General features: G+C 36.9%; 1 protein-coding gene across 1 annotated transcript in view; it reads right to left on the bottom strand.

Annotated features, from left to right (window-relative positions):
* Positions 1 to 21,021, bottom strand: part of LOC134743405 (cadherin-related tumor suppressor) — a 158,776-nt gene that overhangs the window by 19,146 nt on the left and 118,609 nt on the right. The window contains exons 2-3 of the mRNA XM_063676798.1: positions 5,916 to 6,224; positions 4,730 to 4,963 (exon numbers count right to left, since the gene is read on the bottom strand). Of these exons, the coding sequence (XP_063532868.1) occupies positions 4,730 to 4,963; positions 5,916 to 6,224 (543 nt within the window). The remainder of the gene's footprint in view (positions 1 to 4,729; positions 4,964 to 5,915; positions 6,225 to 21,021) is intronic.

The following is a 21,021-nucleotide window of genomic DNA, read 5'->3' as shown; positions in this document are numbered from 1 at the left end:
AATAATGGAATTTGTATGCAACATCTCAGTCCCGAAATCAAGACTGCAATGTCTATAACTTTTTAATTTTTTAACTGACCATAAACTACGTACTTCGGGACCTATTTTTTAACCGGGAACGTTGACTTTGCCGTCAATTTCTGAGAAAAGTATTTTGTAACTGTTATGGAAACATTTCTTTCAGTCCAAGAGATAGCCAAGAAATAGCTAGATAGGTATGTAACTTCTGTATATTCCGTGGTTTTCAAGTGTAATAAAATTAATTAAAAGCCATTAATAAAACACTCAAGTTAGTATTTGATTGGAAAATAGGCTTTATTTTCACCGTTACTATTTTATGAGCCTTACCTACTCTTTTAATAGTCTCTTCCTTATCTCCCCATTAACACTAAACTTTTAATTGAAAACAATATCCCTGAGTTATATAGAACTTGTCTACGTTGTTGGAATAGTATGCTCGTGCGTCTGCATTTACATTGCATATAAAAATAAGGAAGATGTTGCTCATTCATTATGAGCTGTAAGATTAAATAGCTGTTAAGGAACAATAAAACGTAGGATTTCTGCATAAAAACTATTTTAAGAATTTTTTTAGAATTGCTAAAAAGATACTTAGAGTCAAACCAAGGAAAGTGCAGAGATTTGGACAGCACACGGAGTGCAGGTTATTTTAAACGTCAAACTTCTATGAATATATGACGTGACATGACACTGGCACTGCGTGTGCTGTCAAAACTGCAGACTTTTCTTGGTCTAACTTTACTTATTTTCGAATATACGACATATATGTAAATATAACATTTAAAACTTTCGCGGTTTGAACACATATTAAATCACATTTACAAATGGGTGTCACGCTGATTTATTTTGTTACCTTTATTTACCGACGTTTCGACACAGGTTTCACTGGTCGTGGTCGCGGCTAACTGACGTCCCATGCAAAATGTCAAAACACTGATTTGTGTGACTACCCCACGAAAAGTGCATTTAAAGTTTGAGGTAGACATCACATTTTCAAACCACCCACTAGTACCACTACACATAAATGTTAATTATTGTCAATAGAACGCAACACACATTACACAACATCCGCGCACACATCCGAAGATAGATCCCTTGGCTTTAACTTCTGGATCACTGGTCCCCAAGTTGCCGATAAGTTAAAACCATCTTCCCTATTAAAATTTCTGGGGTGCTTCTTGATTTCAATCGCTTCTCGCACAACTCGAGGATAATAATGGCGTTCAGTGGAGACAACTTTTGGTTTATGAAGCTCAATCCAGTGATTTGCGCCGCATGTAAGTAGATGTTCGGCGATCGCGAACTTGTGCAATAATTAACATTTATGTGTAGTGGGTGGTTTGAAAATGTGATCTCTACCTCAAACTTTAAATGCACTTTTCGTGGGGTAGTCACACAAATCTCTGTTTTGACATTTTGCTGGGACGTCACCCGTTTGTAAATGTGATTTAATATATATGTAAATGTTACCTACATGTAATAATTATATTTTTTCTCAAATATGCAATGAAATATTGATATTATGTTCTACATATCAGGCTGGGAAGTATCAGGTTTCGGGCGCAGCTAGACGAAAGGTATTTAATGAAATTTCATACAAAATTGCAGGCCTAGGCCGGGAAGTAGCTCTTTTTTAATTTTCATTTCACATATATTTGTGACACATCATCATGGCATTCAGCCATAAAAAAAACTGTAAGCAATATTTGCTTTTTGGTTCGTTATGACATTCTGCCACTACGCTACTATTAAAAAAAACGATGTTTGCTATATTTTGCAGTTTTATTTATATAAAATTGACATGAACATAATAAATAACAAATTTCAATAAATGTGAATTGCAAATTTTACTACACAAATACACATTTGAAATATTTCATTTAAATATTAGCGGTAAAACGTCTACTCGAACACGCGTAGGTAATTTTTTAAATCGTTTTGGAGGCAAAGTTGTTCAACTTTTTCAATTTATTGTGCGTTGTTGATTGTGTTATTTAATATGAGATTTGACGAAAATGTGGAATTAATATTAATTGTACTTCCTCGAAATTGAGAGCGGAAGCAGAATTGACTTAAAATAACTTGCTGCCAAAATCAAAGGCGAAGTATATGGACGCTTAAGGCAATTTTATAAATTGAAAAAGTAAGTAAAATGCTCACAGTTTATCAGAAAGTTTTTGTGGCATATTTTAAAGAACCGAATGTGACTATAAAATCGTCAACACTGTGTGAATTATACTCAATGCTTAAGGCAACGATGTATGTGCAGCATAATATCAGCATAAAAACCTAGGTTAACTTAGTTATGTGGCTAAAACGACAGTCGGATGCAAGGCGAAAAAATTAAAGGTACATAAATATTTGAAAGTTTTTTAATTTTGTAATAAATTGACGTTTTGAATGATTCACGGTTAGTTTCACTATTAGACTTCTATTGACCGGGATATAGACGGTGATTACCTTTTGTGTGTTTGTATTATTTATGAGCTCCCGATATTTCGACGCAGTGACATCATGTTCACGGGTGACTGAAAATAGGGGGGGGGGGGTACCCGTGAACATGACGCATGTAACTGCTTCGAAATATCGGGAGCTCATAAATAATACAAAAGGTAATCACGGTCTATATCCCGGTCAATATAAGTCTATAATAAATTGACGTTTCGTTTCATTCGACGTCACATAACTAAGTTTACATAGTTTTTTAAAATATGCGACACGTGTGATAAAGACAGGTATAGGTGGCAGTTATATTTTGTGCCTAGTTTACTTTTAGTTTCTTAAGAAATAAAACTTTGATATTGTGGAGATTTATTTATTTATTTCATTGCATATTTGAGAAAAGTACTATTATACATACATAGGCCTGAGAATGGGTTGTTGGCCTCATAAATATCCGGTATTTCGGCCGGCAACCCCTTCCTTCCCAGCCTCTGTAGTAATGTTACTATTGTTTAATCATGTATATAACATTTATACGAATGATTTAAATGCCCGGCCGACGCTTATTTTTATATCGATTCAACTAATTTTGTAAAAGAATACATTTTTGATCCAATCTTTCATGGACGACTATACTTTTCAACTAGTCATCATCTATTGCGTCTGATAAAGCGTTAGTGAAACACAATGAGGTTGCGTTTAATCACTATCACTTATCAGCTCAGTTCGATCGCCGGTTTTTCATAAGAAGGTTTACCAAATTTGAGCCTAGTCCAAGTTCTAATTTAAAACTTGCGAATGTTATATATTTACTTTTGACCAATTCTGTATTTACTTTTTCCGTCAAAATACGACAAAACCGAAAAGATCAAAAGTAACCATACCCCAAAAATGTACCTACCTAAAAAATTATTGTCCTTAACCGAGTACCTAGATTGCTCTCCGTTGAGGGCCTAACGATCGTAAAGCATGGCGGTCAAGCGACTCTCCCGACGTATACTTATCACCCCTGTTCACGATTTTCCGGGTTATTTATCAATCAGACTTGACCGCACTTTAAGTGTTTTACGTTCCCTAAAGTGGACAATTTATTGATACCGCTTATGATTTAATTCGGTGCGGCCAGTTAATGTTGCCAAGCTTTATTTTCATTGTTAATTACTGACGCATTCCGGGCTAAAGTGTTGTGTTAATTACAAGCTATACCAGTAGTAGCGCGAGATAAAATAAATAGTGTGTAGGTACTGCGGACTGACATGCGATACGGTTATTTATTGGCAACAAATAATCGAAAGCGGGAGCGGAATCAATCAGGCCACTGGAGGCATGTAAGGGCGAGTTCTCGTGTACTCATTTGCAAATATACCAATAAAAATCCTTCGCAAAATGCCAAGGTTATTGAAGTCCTCAAGCGGTATTTTGCCTGAGTGCGAATACTTTGCATGGTAATCACTTAATTTATTATAAAATGTGTTTAATTGAACATTTGGTCTGTCTTTTTACGGTCGATGCACCTTTTACGCTGTCCTTTATCTTACTTCTTTTGTTAATTGGGAATAAACATGATTACTCAATTGTCTGGTGAAATCTTGTTTTTAATTTGATAATCATTAGTTTATTTTATGTACGTTATAATTATCCGTTTGAATTCGCGGAGATCATTTAGCCGCGGATTAAATTCTCATCTCTGTAGATTTCTTTTGCTGCCGCCAGGCAGTGGATTTTTTTCACGTTTTTACCTACACACATCTACATCTACAAGATATTAAAACAATTTTAGAGTGACTAAACTGTAAAAAAGATCGAATAATATACTTACATATAGCGAAAATCCACTACGACAAAACCAACGCAGCAATTAAGCCATATACCCGAACATTGTTCAAGCGTGCGTAGCGTGGCCATGCGCCTTGGGTGGGATGATCTATATTTTAACTCAAACATCCTTTTTTTTTAAATATGTGACAGATACCAGCTATAAAACCGCTTCACAACAATCTGCCGTCCTAAGCTAAATTGCGGTACCTCAAAGACAAATGATTTTAAAAATGGCACTTTTAGATAAAATAATTTAGTACATGTTTGCATTAAATTTTCATTTGAGATATTGCCATTTAGCTTACGAGGGGACTTGGTTTACCTCTTCATAGCTGAACCTAGCCCTGAGCGTAAATTAGCCGGTGCGGAGTAGTTGACTCAGTCGCTGATGAGCATGTAAATGAGCTGGGCATTGGAGCATAAAAGTTGAAGACCAATGTGTCCTTACCTCTTCATAGTCCAGCCTGGCAGTAAGTGTGAACACGCCAGTTTGCGGGTTCAGCGAGAATACGTCATTGGCCCAATCGCTGATGAGCGTGTACGTAAGTTGGGCGTTCGGGCCCGCGTCCAGGTCGTAGGCCGCCACCGTGCCCACGATGGAGCCCCGAGCGGCGTTCTCCAACATGTCGAACGAATATGCGCTCTCTTTGAACACGGGCGGGTTGTCATTGGAGTCCGTCACCTTAACAAATACAAAGTCCATTAAATCACGTTTGAGATTTGCTATGGCCATCCTCAGAAGATATTTTTAATCTTTTCGTATGCTTCTTGTCCTGTCCTAATTTTATGGATTTGCAGCAAACTAATGACCAGTTGCTGAATTATTTTTAGCAGATACTTCTTAAGATTGCTATATAAATAAGTTCTGTAGCGAAAAGTCTTATGAGCACTATATTATTTGGTATCTGCGCATAGGCAGCCATACGAGTATATACATACATATATATAACATAGGTAACATAGGTCATAATGCCAGAAAAATCTTCAAATTTGATACATAGATATTACTTTATTAAAACTTAACTTATTTTATAAAAAGTAACGATACATAAATATTCCTTAATATCAACAAGCATTGATTTCGCTTTTGAACTTTGTTGCGAAAAGTTTCATGCGCAATGTGTGTAACATTTATAAATTTCTCTAACTGAATACATAATATTAATATTATAAATGCGAAAGTGTGTCTGTCTGTCTGTCTGTCTGTTACCTCTTCACGCTTAAACCGCTGAACCGATTTAGTTTAAATTTGGTATACAGATAGTTTGAGTACCGGGGAAGGACATAGGATACTTTTTATTCCAGAACTCACCCTTCGAGGTGAAAAGGGAGGTGGAAGTTTGTATGGGGAATCAATAACAGTGAACCGATTTAGATGAAACTTGGTATGGGGATAGTTTGAGCTGTGGGGAAGGATATATAATATTTTTTATCCCCGAAATCATCCCTTAAGAGTGTAAAAAATGGGGTGGAAATTTATAGTGGACCAATTGGGGGTGAAAAAAGGATGGATTTAAAAGCAGATTTGTTTAAAAATTCAGGTACCCAAATTACTAATTCAACATAGACGAAGTCGCGGGCAAATTATAAATTGCATATTATAAGCAACGACGACATCGTATAAAAAAACTCACCTGCACAATCACAGTGACATCAGTAAATTGCATTCCATCGTCAGCTCTGATCACGATTTGGTATTCCGAAATCGTCTCCCTATCCAAAGGATCCTTCAGCATCAGCACACCAGAGTTTGGATCCAATGTAAAGGGAGTCTGCTCTTCCGACTGGATGCCGTACGTGATGGTTCCGATGGTGTCCGGGTCTTCCGCGATTATGGTGGCCACCGGTTGCCCTGGCGCCAAGTCCTCCGAGGCGAAATACGCCGGTGGGATGTTTTTGAACATCGGCGGACTGTCATTTTTATCCAAGATCACGACCTCGACCTGCAATAAAAAAAGTATCGTGAATAGATAGAATAATGGACCCTTGTCAAGTTGGACATTTTAGGTAGATGTAAACTAAACGCCAACTTATGGGAATCAGATTCAGTAGCGATAGGCGGTAAAAATGATGAAACGCATTTTTACCACTGGAAACTTTATTACATGTGTAGGTTTATTGTACACGCTCCAATGTTAACATTATTTCTCTATAACTTCATTTGTTGACAATTGATATTATAAAAAATAAGCAGGTGCAGTTTTAAATAAACTTAAATGCTATTTAATCAACTCCCAATACAAAGCCTATAAAGTTAAACAAAGTGAAATCGTAATAAAGCATTTAAACATGTCTGGACTGCCACAAAACCGTCGCAGAAGAAGGCTGGTGATGTTTTATTCATAAGATTGGCACAAAATCGGCCAATTTAACACAATATAAGAACACAAACCAAATTAATAATTCTAAAAATGCAGCCAGCGAGCGGCTGTCTCGACAAATGTGTGACTCCTACGCCGGGCGGAATAATAAATACAATGTGGCCCTTTGGGGACGTGAAACTGTTCGGACAGGGACGACAGTCCTGTGGGACTTAGTACGCTCAAACCAGTCAGGATAAAAACACGAAAACTAAGGAAAATGTTGCACCTAAACCACGATAAAATACTAACTATGGCAACGCCACAATGTGTTCGACACATCCTGAGTCGTGAATTTTCTCTGTGCGATGTACTATATGGTTGCAAATTTCAACAGTGCAGTTAGGAGGTACAAAAAAACAACAGTATGTATGCAAAGTTAACCATACCATTAATGCGCACTTTGTGTGTTTTGAAACTCATCCATCACAAATAAAAACCCTTCAGATATTTTTATGATTATCTTGAAAGCGTTATAACTAAATAATTAGATCGAATTCATAGTACATAGTTTTATTATTTATTTATAATCGAAACCCGATGTTCACTGGATTAATGTATCATACTCAGGGATCTTCAGAACCTGCCTAAATTATTGTTGCTTTTTTGTTGCTCGTACGAGTACCTTGTCCGGGCCTGAGATGAATTGCATAATTTAATGATTTCGGGTGTCGTTAAAGAACTGAATTGAAAGAAAATCAAGAAGAAATTGAGCAGGAGCGCTCTTGGCTTTCCTATCTGTGGTCCTATGCATTCATCAATATGATTAATGAACTTGTTTCTCTTACGTTATTTTTTGTTTCCATTTTGTTTCATACATCATTTCTTTTGTTATGAACGAGGTGATACTGCGGTTTTTATGAAAGAGTTTTGCAAAGAATTGAGGTTTCATCATCTAAAATTTAACACTTTGAAATTTGATTTGTATCTTATCAGTATTAGCAATTTAAATAACTGTAGGTATATAAACATGCCAGAAACCTTTTATACCAAACTCCTGAGCATGACTTACTAGATAAAACCATCTTCATATTCTTACACAAAAAATAGTCAGTTGATTTTATTGATCCGTCCAAAGGTAACGGTCGTTGTTTAATTCTCATTGCCTGCGATGCATCAGAGAGATAAGATTAATAAAGTCAAAAGCGAGCTTTACAAATGCAGCCGGTGGACGTTTACAAAAAGCCATTCGGAACAAACTCGACAAGTCAACAAAGGAACAGAGGAGTAAAAGACCAAGACGCTAGTATTTCGTCATCTGTGAGTAGATCGGTTCTTGGGACTCGAAGAATTCGGGGCACAATGATCGGGGCCGTCACAGATAAGAGCGCGATTGTGGAGAGTTCCGTGCCCTCGGAGGACGCGCGCCGCATTTGTTATGATGACTCAATCTTTTCATTGTAGGGTACAATCGAACGACTCGATAGGTACCTACAGGAATGCTCTTGACGCCTACGTAACTTAACAGAAGCAGCAATTAACGCTGATTGTCCGATACCACGTCTTTACAAAATAAATTGAAATGTGTTAATAAAATTTGTTGTCCGGAGAAAGTATGAGAAATTGTTGGAACTGTTGTGGTGATTTTATTGATATTTCTTTTTATTAGTGTTTTGATGGGGAAATTAAACTTATGCTCTTTATTGGTAGTTTAAACTTCAAAATAAGAGGCCTGGCGTGGTGCCACACAATGCGGTGCGAGTAGAACGCTTAATGTTAAACAAAAAAGATTTATCATGAACAAAAAGCGTCCGTATAGGTTCGTGGTATGCTAGAGGACCCCCTGCCGGTCATGTTTGAAGTAATCGATTAAGGGAAGAGAAATGACAGAACGTCGGCTTAGGGGGATCATCGATTAGTCAAGTTTCGATAATTGATTATGCTCCGCTACTAGATTAATAAGAACTCATGAGCGTTTTCATGTAGTGCATCATTCATATGATTAATTTAAAGATCTATTAGAACGGAGTAACAACGATCATACTAGGTAAGCCTATTAGATCTTCCTATAAGAACATATTTTTATATTCGCTGTTTTTTTAATCATCGGACATCGACCCTGTCTCGTAACTAACCAAAAAAACTTTCCTGCCATGTTCGTTTGTAAATTCTTTTTGGAAGTAATTTTAGGAACATCAATCATTAAAATCGTTTACTCCGGAAATTTTACCGGCAATCCTTTACAGCCACATGTCTGCTCCATTTCTTGAATGCAATTTATATTACACCTTGCGATAGAAATAATATTGGAATATGGAATGTTGAAGGATAATTAAGATTAATTACTGTCATCTCTATAATTATTGACCAGATCTTTATGCACATTTTTGTCTGCAATTTTAGTTAATCTGCATACAAAAAGATCTTTAATAAATCTAAACTTAAATGTTTGATTTGTCCGAAATGTTTGGTCGGGAACTAACAGTAGTATAATGACAACTTTCGTAGTAAAAAAAATGCGTTTTCGTAAGCCTTAAATAGTATTAGTACGGAAACCTTACAAGTGATTGACTGGTTTAAAAAAATGCTACTTTGTCCTTATTACAAATAATCTAGGTGCCAAATCATATGACAGTTGTGTCAAAAATATCAATATAGCTTTACATTTATATAATGTTTAGGTTACAATTTTATTTGCTTATATCTACATAATCTTTCTGGTTTAGCCAAGGTTATTGGTTCCCTGTTATAGAATGCTTCAGGTATTAAATCCGCCATTTATATATATGTACACATGTAATGTGCAATGAAGAATATAATTATAAATAAATAAATATCCAAAAAAAATAATAACTACTATACATTGCTATACATACTATACATTTTTTTAGATATTTATTCATTTATTTAAATGGTTAAGATTGATACTTTTTTAATACTATGTCGGTGGCAAACAAGCATACGGCACCCTGATAGTAAGCAGCCACCGTAGCCTATGGATGCCTGCAACTTCAGAGGTGTTACAAGCGCGTAGCCGACCCTCACACTCCGCACACTCGTTGAGTTCTTAGTTGATAAGTTTGAAAATAAACATGTTTTCTCGTATTGTTGAAACCAATATTATGTTCAGTAAAGATAACATATTTTGGTATATAAATACAACATTAAATTATGGTTTTCTGCAAAACTACTGAGGGGATATTATTGCTTCTAACAAAGCAAAACTAAAATATGCCTCCGTATCAATCACTTAATTTCCACGCTAGAGAATGTTCCGTACGTTCTTGTGTTTACGTAAAAAATGCCCACACCAATCGGTTGTTCCAAGCGGTTACCGGCCACAAGCGAGGCTTTGCTTAAATGCAGGTGCAATGGTTGCTATCCGAACGTCACCTTTAGACTATAAGAAAACATCCGGACTTTTATGTTTTTTTTTTTAATTTCTGCTAGAACTCTTTCGATTCTGATACGATAGAATTATATTTAACCAAATTTAATACAATTCGCCACATTCCATTGTTTTGAAAGAGTCGATTGAAAAGCCACGGTAATGCAAAGCCCTGCGCGTGTGCATAGCGATGGGGAAGCCGACAGATATGGGCTCGCAAGTGCATTCTAACTGAACAGTTTAAGATTAACAAATTTACTAACAGAGAAGACACTGGTAGACTATCCACGTTGCGAAAGTCTAGCAAGAGTTCTGTAATACTAGTCTTCTTGAGTAGATCTCTCGGTAAGTCATGGTATGTGTTCCAGAGCTCTGCGCTCGCATAGCGCGCGGGACGCCGACGGAATTATGGTGGTATCGTTTAGGCCCGCTCTATGTTATGACAGCTCGCAAGTGCATTCAAACTTAATAGTTTCAGACCAACAAGTTGACTAAAGAGAGGACACTCCTAGTCTATCCAAGAAGTCTGTACTTAATACTGGTCTTCTTGAGTCGATTGCTCGGTAAACCATGTACTCTTTCACAGGGCCCTGCGCCCGCATAGCGCGCGGGACGCCGACGGATATGGTGGCATCGTTTAGGGCCGCGGTCTGTGTTTAGACCGCTCGTGACTGCGCGCGGCCCGCTATACCCCCGGGACTCGTTACAAATTATGTTATGCCTAAAGATTAGTTGCCAGAGCGATAGGGAACGGGGAGATATTTGGATGCGCGGTTTTATCTGAATATCGTTTAATAGTAAAACTAATTTTATTGTGTCAGATGTCTTAATGCTCAAGGATAAATCGTACTTATGCCATGCGTATGTTGTATTAAGTATTCTCTGTCGTCATTTTAACTTGTATCTGCCACAAGGTATTTTTTATCATTAAATTCCAGCGTTTTCTTATTCACGTCCAATTCATCTTAAATATATAAATGGTAATCATTATTAATTGGACACAAAGTATTACAAATTTAGAATTTATTTATAAAGCTAAACAAAACACGTTTTATGTTTTGCATATTTTGGTTGGATCCTAAAAAGCGCGTTTAAATGGAATTATGCGCCTAACTGCCGTCTTTTGCCTTTCTAACCTAAACCAACGTAAGTTTTGCCTAAAGCGGGCCTGTTACGTCCGTTTTGTATGAGGATCGCAGTTCTTGCATCATAGACTGTTTACCACAGATAACGCATAAAGCGTTTGCGAGGAGTCGTGGTCACCTCACCACACATCTTAGACGCTCTTTTTCATATAAATGACACGAAGCACTTCACCTTACTAGATTCTTCAACACTTTATACCATGACTGTAGCACAGATTATATAATAGTTCTGACTGTAGTTAATAGTGATAATTATTTGTAGTTATAAATATGTGCAGCTGCTGAACTGTACTACTGTGTAATAAGATTATTCTTTTTTGTTCCCGTAAATTTACAAACACTAAGATTGTCTGTCTATTCGTCTGCTACATGCGTTTATGAAGTTTATGGATGCAAAATTACTAATCAGTACCAATCAGTACCAATGTGTGGACCACCAACCACGACTCGCCTAGCTTTTAACTTGAATTTAAAGCAATGACAACGCTACAAAAATGTGACTTTTCAGGGGTAATTAATATTCATATTATTTGAAAGTTCTCAATTGTTAAATAACTATATGTGTCATAGCTGACAGAGCAGCACCACTGTTATGGTCGGTTTATATCTACATACATTGAGGGGGCCAGACACGTGCCGTGGCAGACTTTTTTTCCTATCGGCGTCTGTCGGCGTCGGCGCGGCCGCGTAACGACATACATTTATAAATACGTTAACGGACACTGTATAGAAGAATATTACCAATATGTTTCATCTAGTAAGTAAATGATCTGCGTCTCGCATTAGCATCGCAACGCCCACTCGGCTATCGCATCCCCGCAAATATATGTAAAATATGCACAAAGAACCCCGGATAAAGTGCAGCGATACTGCGACGCAATTTGCATCGCTCGGGGCCGGCGAATATTCGGCGATATCAAGGACTAACGAAACAAGTAGACTGACAGTGTCTATAGAAAGCGTCCTTAATATTCAGCGCCATCTATTGATCGGGAGCCGAGTTATTTTGAGCAGAAGTTCTAAACGCCGAATAAAACGCAAGGGACTAAGATCTGCTTCAAATTCTTCGCTTATTTGATCGCGCTGCGGTACCCGAACCTTACACCATGGGGCCTAGCTAACATGACGATCGTGACTTTAAACTTCAACATTTATTCAGCAAATAGGCTACAAGGGCACTTTTACACGTCAACATGGAATTTCAATACAAGCAAAAAATCAATTCAATCTATTTTCATACATTATTTAAGTTTCGATTGGCGTTTTCTATCAACGATTGACATCTTGGATAGGCCCTCAGAAGTCTAATCGCCGAACACAATGTATGGAATAGGGAATATAATGCGAAACTGCGCAGGGGGCGCCACTACCACAATCTGAGGGTCTATCACAAAACAAGAAAATCGAAATTTCGTTATATAACATCTCTGTCATTTTAACATTTAAAACTTTCGCGGTTTGAACACATATATCTCTGTCATTCTTGCGTATTCGAGCGATAAAGAGGCAGATAGCGAAATTTCGGATTCGCGTTTCCCGGTAGGTTCTCTGCAAACAAACCGCCTTGGTGCAATCAATGTCATATTTTATTATCTCTGAAAACTTGTCAGAAACCTGTTAAAGGCACAGTATGTATAAGTTACTCTATGCTATGGTTTACTAAACGGGCTACTGCTGCACTCTGGTGGCAGAACATTGCAGTTATATCCCCTATTGAGACCTAATGCGTTAATCGATACTATCCACCTGCCATATGTGGCAGTAGCCTGAGTATTGGAGGAACGCGATTTTTTATAAGGTCAACCGAGGTAAATGCGTCACTTGTTGTAAATGCGTCATTAAAGATATCTTCTAAACGGAACATTTTAGAACTATTGCAACCCTCTATGTTCGAAGTGTGGTCACTGAACTTTTAATGTAGACGGCTATAATAGTTATAATATGTGCGTTCCGAAGATATCTTCATAAGACGCATTTAACCCTTATGACGCATTTATCCCGGTTGACCTTACACGTTGTCGGTCTTACTTTTTATTAATCCATGGCGATTTGACGGCGATATGTTTGAAATCGCGTGAAACGTCACCCGTTTTGGGAATTATGGGGGATGTAAATGATGGTACCGGGGATGCTAATGACGGTGTAAGGTGATGAATGACCTGTTGCTAACGGTTTCGGTGTTTTGAGGTTTACTATTTAGTACGTATAAGTGCGGAAGTTTTGGTGTCTTTGCCTGATTATATTGGTGTCTGTATAATAAATTAAAAAATATGAAAACAATGCATTTTATTCATTTTAGACATGTTTCATACTAAAATTTACTGCCTTAAACCTACACAATCGATATCTAAATAGAAATAGATTCTTTTATTTTTCACAACTTTTTCCATGCATCTGATTAAATATGTTAATTATAACTATTATTAGTTGTTAAATGACACTTTGTCACTGCTTTTGCTGTTCTGGCCCTGGGCTCCACGGAAGACCAGCGCTGTAGCATATATCCTAGAGCATATGCTGAGTGGTGTCCTTTTGTACCCTCTATAGCAGCATCAATGTTTTCATTATTGCATGTTAATTTTAGCAATTAGGTACGTAATTTTAAGTGTTTCGTGAATAAGAATAAGTTCTTCTTTTTAATTTATGTGGTGCTGTAGGTAAATGCTTTTTGCAATAAATGTTTTTGAGCATGTTATATAGGTATGCATGATATTATCATACCAAATTTCGGAAAATCTATACATGCTACTTTTGGTGAAAAAGCGCAATAAGTGGAGGTTGTCTTTAAAATATGGTTAACACTTAGTAGAAATAGTGTAAAGAGAAAAAAGGGCCAGCACCCTAAGAAGTTGGTACCTTAATTCCAAGCATGCTTAGTTCATGCGTGCCAGGCATGTAGGTGCATACATAAAATTCCATACAATTAAATTTAAATATGTATTTATGCAAGCATTTGACATTAAGTGGCACAAAAAGGGTATCAAAGTGTTTTAACCACAATGATCACTGGAAATTTGATCAATTTCCCAAACAATTTAAGGATTGCGTGAATTGGAAAGTTGTTTTACGTGCCGTATGATTTCGCTGCATATTTTATCAAGTCCCGTATTCATAATGGTACCACCCAGAAAGGGTGTACGGGTACCAGCGTAACATGCAATCGAATAAGGTGAGTTGGTGGACGATAATAGTGTCTTTGCCGGCTTAACACAGGAGAGTGCCGCGTCAGCAGGTATCTCACTCGCGAGATAGACTAGTTACCCGTCTTTTTCTAACTATATTTGTTAGAGAGGTACGGGTAGTCTATCTCGCAGGCGAGATACTGTTCTATCAACTAAAGCTTGCCCGATCCTGGTAAAAATTTCTATCATATCCTTGATTTCTTTACACGCCTAGAGACATTTACCTACTGAGAATCAGTATCTCTCAAACTCTTGATCCAGCAGATATCACATTAGATAGTTCAGTACAGTTACTGAACTATCTAATGATATCTGCTGGATCAAACTTATATGATCTTTAGTACCAATTCGCTATGCCATACTAAATTAATATTTGTAATCAGCGGATTTGTCTGCTGACGGCAATTAAACTTCTTTTTTTTAAAGAAAATAATTTCCGTTTCGCTGTCAAGTCTTAGATTGCAAAAAAAAAACAAAGTAATTCTGGTTTGCTTTATATACCATCTCGCCTTTACTCTCTTAGCAATTGAAACTGCGCCGCAAAACGCCGCAGTTAGCGAATGAGTCGCACGCGAACACAAATTTCGCCTAAATTCGCAACCTCGGGCGCCTGAGCCTATTATTGCGAGATCGATACTATAATTTTATAATAACAGTTCTTTTTATTTCAAGATGATGTTAAATAAGCGTAAGGTCTACCTGAACCACATACCGTAGCATATGGACTATATACGTATATGAAAACTTTTTAAACTGCAATTGGAACCCTTAGAGGCAACACAGTGCACCTTCGGACACTCTAGCGACCATTTTCAACTACGTAAGAGGTATTATTTATCTTTCCACTTGAAACCCTTGAAGTTTGCACGATATGGCTAGTTGTCGCTAGTCAGATCATGAAATGTCGGCGTTTCATGATCTGCCTAGGAATATCACACCTTGAAGTTTGCACGATATGGCTAGTCAGATCAGGCAGGTCTGTCATCTAGGCAGATCATAAAATGCCTAGGAATATCACCCCCTGAGGTGTGCACGATATGGCTGGTGGTCGCTAGGCAGATCATGAAATGCCGGCGTTTCATGATCTGTCTAGGAATATCACACCCTACATATTTGATATGCCTAAACGTCGCCAGACAAATCGTCAAACGTTGAGGTTTGAACGGTATGGCTGGTAGTCGCTAGTCAGATCATGAAATGGCGGCTAGGAATATCTCGATATGCCCGATTTTACGATCTGCCGCCGACATTTTTACAGTCAGTAGTAGTTGTTACAACTGTAACAACTTAACTGAGCAGCTCAAATAAAATGACGTTTTACTGTAGTAGGTAGATACTAGTTACCTAATACCATACTGTCCGCCATCGTAAACTGTTTAATTGCAAAGTCGGTCTACAAATGGTTCTGCACATTTAATCGTAGTGCTTTTTCTTAAACTAGTAATTAATATCCTAATATGTACTTATAATTTTATGTGCAATAAAGTTTGTCAATAAATAAACATAACTGAAGAAAATTTTATATTTTGCTGGGCTAACAACATATTATTATACATAAAGTGTAATTCATTGTTTTATGGTGTTGAATTGTTAATTACTATATTTATCATTTTATATACGATACAAGTTTAATAGTATCAATAAAATTACTAACTAAGTGGGAACAATAAATATTAGTAAGGGAGGGAGGTACTTAGGTATTACTTCAGCTTATCTCATAAAATATTATATAGCTATTTTTAGCTACGAGTATGCCATAGTCAGTTTATAAAAATTCACCACTCATGGGTTACAAATGGTACAATGTCACAAATTAAGAGGCCGTAGTCGATTTTGGAGCAAAAATTTTAAATTGATAGATTTAGTCGTTGAAATTATACACGTTTTGTTACGTAATATCTAAATAACAAGTATTGATTTCTATTAGCACGTCTTCTCATCTTGCCTTTTAATAATGAGGTCGCAAGCGTGCGTCACCGGTAATATATGAAAAGAAGGGGCAGTTTTTAAAAATTCATCAAAAATTTATGATGGTAAATTATACAAATTGATGTATTAGAATAGTTTCAACAAATGTTGTAGATTGTTTAAGTATCAAAATTACGTTGAAATTAAGTCGATTTTCAGAGAAATTGTCACTTGTTTTGAAGTAATTTCTAGAGAAAATTGATTTCGTCTAACTTTCATTTACACTATTTCAAAGTCATAATAATAAAAATGTAGTCTGATAAACGTCTAGTACAGGATACGTGTAATACAAAATTACCATGTTTAGCCGTCCAAACTTTACGAAATTTACAAATAAGAGCGACAAAATCAGTGCTTTACGCGCGTTTACCTAAACATCCATCAGAAAAGCAAACATTACTAATTTAGTGAGTCTGTTTTCAACAAATTGATCTGATAAAAGGTAAGATAAGAAGATGCGCTAATAGAAACCAGTACTTGTTATTTCAATTAGGTAACAAAAGGTGTACAATTTCACCGACTAAATCTATCAATTTTACATTTTTGCGACTAAAATCGACACCGGCCTCTTAATGACAACATCGCGTGCTGTTCATGAGTTGAGAGAATACTTTCCTACATTAGTTATGCAAAACAGTGGGCCAATCAGTTAGAATAACCCATTCAGCAGTTGGTTAGTTTGCTAAAGTGTGCCAATATGCATATAAAATCCCTCAGTAATCTGAGAGACACGTAAACGATATAGACTGACAATTTCTGTAAAAAGTTGGTCTCTTCAATATTAATGTACCTACATTCTACGTAGATAGAAAAGCACACGCCTCTTATGTTGCCTATGGATTTGAATTTCGTGACGTTATCTAGTAAAGTCTCTAAGGGCTACTTGCACCCACTAACCCGAGGTTAACCGGTTAAACCTGGAGTTACCATGGTTACCAGAACAATTTGACACTGGATTAACGGTTTAACAATGATGAATGAAGGAAATGCCACTTTGTATAAAAGTCAGTCTTTTTGACTTTTCTCTGGTAATCAAAGCTGGCGCACAACCCTGCAAAGAAACAGGAATAAAAATTCTACTACCTTGTAAATAAAGTTCAAATTCAACGCCAGTGTCATGATCAGCAGACCACGTTGCATGTACCCAAGGCTCAATTCAAGGTGTAATTCTATTGCCTTCTCAATAAGGTTCAAAATCAATATCAATGCCATGACAAGACCACATCATAGCCTTGCCCGGTTTCCCAGGGCCGTTAATATCAATTCTATTATTTTCTTCATAAGATTCAAAGTGCCACGGCAAGCTGACCTCATTGCCTATACCCTTCCCGGGTTGCCTGAGGCTCGTGCGCTTTCCAAGAATGACAAAATTGCTCCATTCTTAAACTGAATTTTACGCAAAATTGATACTTCGTTTGTCGATATCAGATAAATGCGTAATTACTGTGCTTGGAATATTTTAGCACGCAAATTACAGTGATTTGAAATCAGTAGGCAGTTGACATTTAAATATTTCAGGCTAGGTCGTAAGTAGTTAGAAATTCTTGTATTTTCCAGCTTGAATGAAACTGAAAAATAAGTGACACATAATATCTACCACCAGTATTTTTAGTGGAACACATGTAAATAAATACTAGTGTCCCTCTAGGTAACTATACAACTTGGTTTTGCCGAATACATAACAAATATACCAAATTTTACCTAATATTCTACATAATTGAGCAATATGTAGTAGCCTATAAGATATACACCATGTACAGTCGCCATCAGATATATCGGAGCGGCCAAGGTGCTCACAAATATCTGAACACGACTCTATTTTTAAGGCGTTAGAGTGCGTGTTCAGATATTTTTGAGCACCTTGGCCGCTCCGATATATCTGATGGCGACTTTACGTTACAAAAATATCACTTAACAAGGGCCAGAGTTTTGTGTTTAGTGCAAGTTAAACACAAAACGAGACAAGGAACAAAAATAAAGCAAAGATAACAACTGAAATGAATAGCGGAAACAATCTAACAGGTTGCCGTAAACAATATTCGCCGTCCAACTGGTATTCCACATTTAGCTCTTACACTCAGGTGACCGGTATAAAGTGCACCCCGATTACGAATAAATGTTATAAATGTAAAGGTCAGTTTTACTCTGGTTTAATTGACTGATTGTGTGCTTGCAAACAGGAACATGCGGCAAATAAATGAAGCACACGAACGAAAATCACGACCGCTGAATTTTTCAACGTCGCGCGCGCATCGCGATCGACTCCGGCGCAGCGGCGACCACAAAGCGGGGACGATTAACGAACTGGGACCAAATAAACCATATCATTTTATTACGTAATGTTTATTCATTCATTTTAATGATAAACTTGGCTAAATGGTTCATAATTACTACCCTAATTAGCGGACCTTTTTCTTGTACCGGTAGACTTTTGGGGCAACGATTAGTGTCTTTAATAATGTGCAAATGTGCACCATGCACTTCTACACTATTAAGATTTTATAACAAGATAATTAAAAATAAAATGTGTAAGTATATTTGCTCAAAAAGACGCTAAGTTGAGAGAGAGAACTTCCTCGAACGACTGAAATAATCAAGAAGTTTTTTGTTAGGTGTGTATACCTCTACTTTTATAGAGACTCTCTACCCGAGTTTATAGAGACAAAATGTAGATCTATTTAGGCTTGGAAAACTCATTTTCTCCATGATTTTATGCACAAAATCCAACTCCTCTGCTCACGCAAATATTAAAATCCATAATAAAATAAATGTTAATTATAGTATTATAGGTACACGACTTTGAATTTGCGTGAACAACAATAGTCAGCCAATAAGCACTTACACCATACCTAAGTACTACAAATTACACACGGCTTTTACGAAAATTTGTAGCGACGTCTTCGCCTCATCACCAGTCACAACAAAAATAATAGCAATAACCAATAACAAAAGAATTAACACGCCCGCCAAAACGCAGGTGGTTCTAACGATTTATCGATACGCGATACGTCCGATAATGACCGGCCACTTCTGTCGCAACACACCGATTTCGGAGTGCCCGTCGGTCATCTAACGATGGACCGATAATTAAGATCGGAGTATTATTTACGCCCGCAGCGTCCCGACTGAGTCGGTCACGACTTTTTCCGACTCGACCCGACCATTGTGCCCCGTGTTTAGTTTGGCTAGCCGCTTTCCGCACGGCCGATTTACACGCTCAACTATAGATACGATTTGTCTGTCAGATAAAGATAAGTGTATTGAACCCGAGCCGACGTCTGATTATTTTTTAGGTTCATTCTTCGGATTCGTAGGCGCTTAATTATAAAGAATGAGTTGGACAGTAATTGGGCAGCGACTAGATAAGTCCTGTTTGCGTTTTTAATCGGCATAACATAAGTGACTACATTTAATTATAATTTATCAGAACGTTGGTAATACCTACCTACCTATATTTTTATAAATGATAGGTATTATCATAGAGTAACTTATACTAGAGCGGTACTGTCATAGTAAATTTTGTAACCCCAGTAAATTCACTGCCATCTGTCGACACACTTTAAAACTAAAAATGAAGATTTATAAAAATACGATAGAATGTATTTAAATATAGATAAATGATTTTTTTTATTTGCATTAATTATTTTTATGATTTTGACCCATGTTCTTTCACTGATATGCGTTAAAATTGTTAAATAACAAACGAAACCGTCAACGCCATCTATACGACTGTTGGCCAAAACTAGTAGCGCCCTCTGAACGAGAATCAAATTTTCTTGATTTTCGAGGCACGTTTTTTCCTTAGACTGTATCCATCTATTACGGAGTTATATCTATCTTTGGTATTATGAAAAAAAAATCTTACAAAAAAGTAAGTTTGCTTGAAGTTGGCCGGCCGTTACCTCCCGGCCCGCTTCCCCTCACAACCCCCTCTGACGCCTTATCCATTCGCCTTACATCTACTTTTATTAATTACATTTAATACAATACAACAATACAAAATTAAGTAAGCATTAAAAAATAAAGTAGGTACCAAATTTTTTTTCGACAGTAATTCTACCTGTGATGTATTATGTAACGGTCGCCGACGCGCGACGGCTAACTCGAAGCGAATGGGTAGTATACAAAAAATCTTCCTTATCGTTAGGATCTATTCTCCAGACAAACGTAGTCCTCATTTTCGTCCCTGGATATTGACATTATCGAAATAAAAAAACATTGAATTTTAATTATTTTTGTCAGCTATATTACCCGACCGTTTGCTTTTTGTTTTTAGGGTTCCGTAGTCAACTAGGAAGTAGGAACTTTTATAGTTTCGCCATGTCCGTCTGTTCGCGGCATTGCTGCGTGATCGGTAGTGATAAAAAGCTGCATTTTTGCATGGATACATAAGTCATACATTGCGAGACAAGAGGCTCTGAAAGAGGGTCATTGTTGTTCTAAAATGTGTGCAGAAAATGATACGTGACTGCGCTAGAGCATTTTACGTTCGAAGTACGATTTTTTAATTTTTTTTACGATAATCAATTAAATTTTGAGTTTAAATGGATTTGTTATACAATTTCCATTCTGATATTTGACTCCCCATTCCATAAATAGCGATACTTTTGCCTAAATTGTTAATTGAAAGTACCCTCAAGAAATATTGTAACACCACGCGATTGAAAAAGACTGACATTGTCATGTCACATTCAATCACCATTTAATATCTAATGTATGTTGTACCTACCTAGATACATTATTGGTTTGTTAAGGGT

This window comes from Cydia strobilella, chromosome 1 (genome assembly GCF_947568885.1).
Source record: "Cydia strobilella chromosome 1, ilCydStro3.1, whole genome shotgun sequence".
NCBI classification, from domain to species: domain Eukaryota; kingdom Metazoa; phylum Arthropoda; class Insecta; order Lepidoptera; family Tortricidae; genus Cydia; species Cydia strobilella.
The sequence above is the reverse complement of the archived record's forward strand: the minus strand, read 5'-3'. Positions and strand labels throughout refer to the sequence as shown.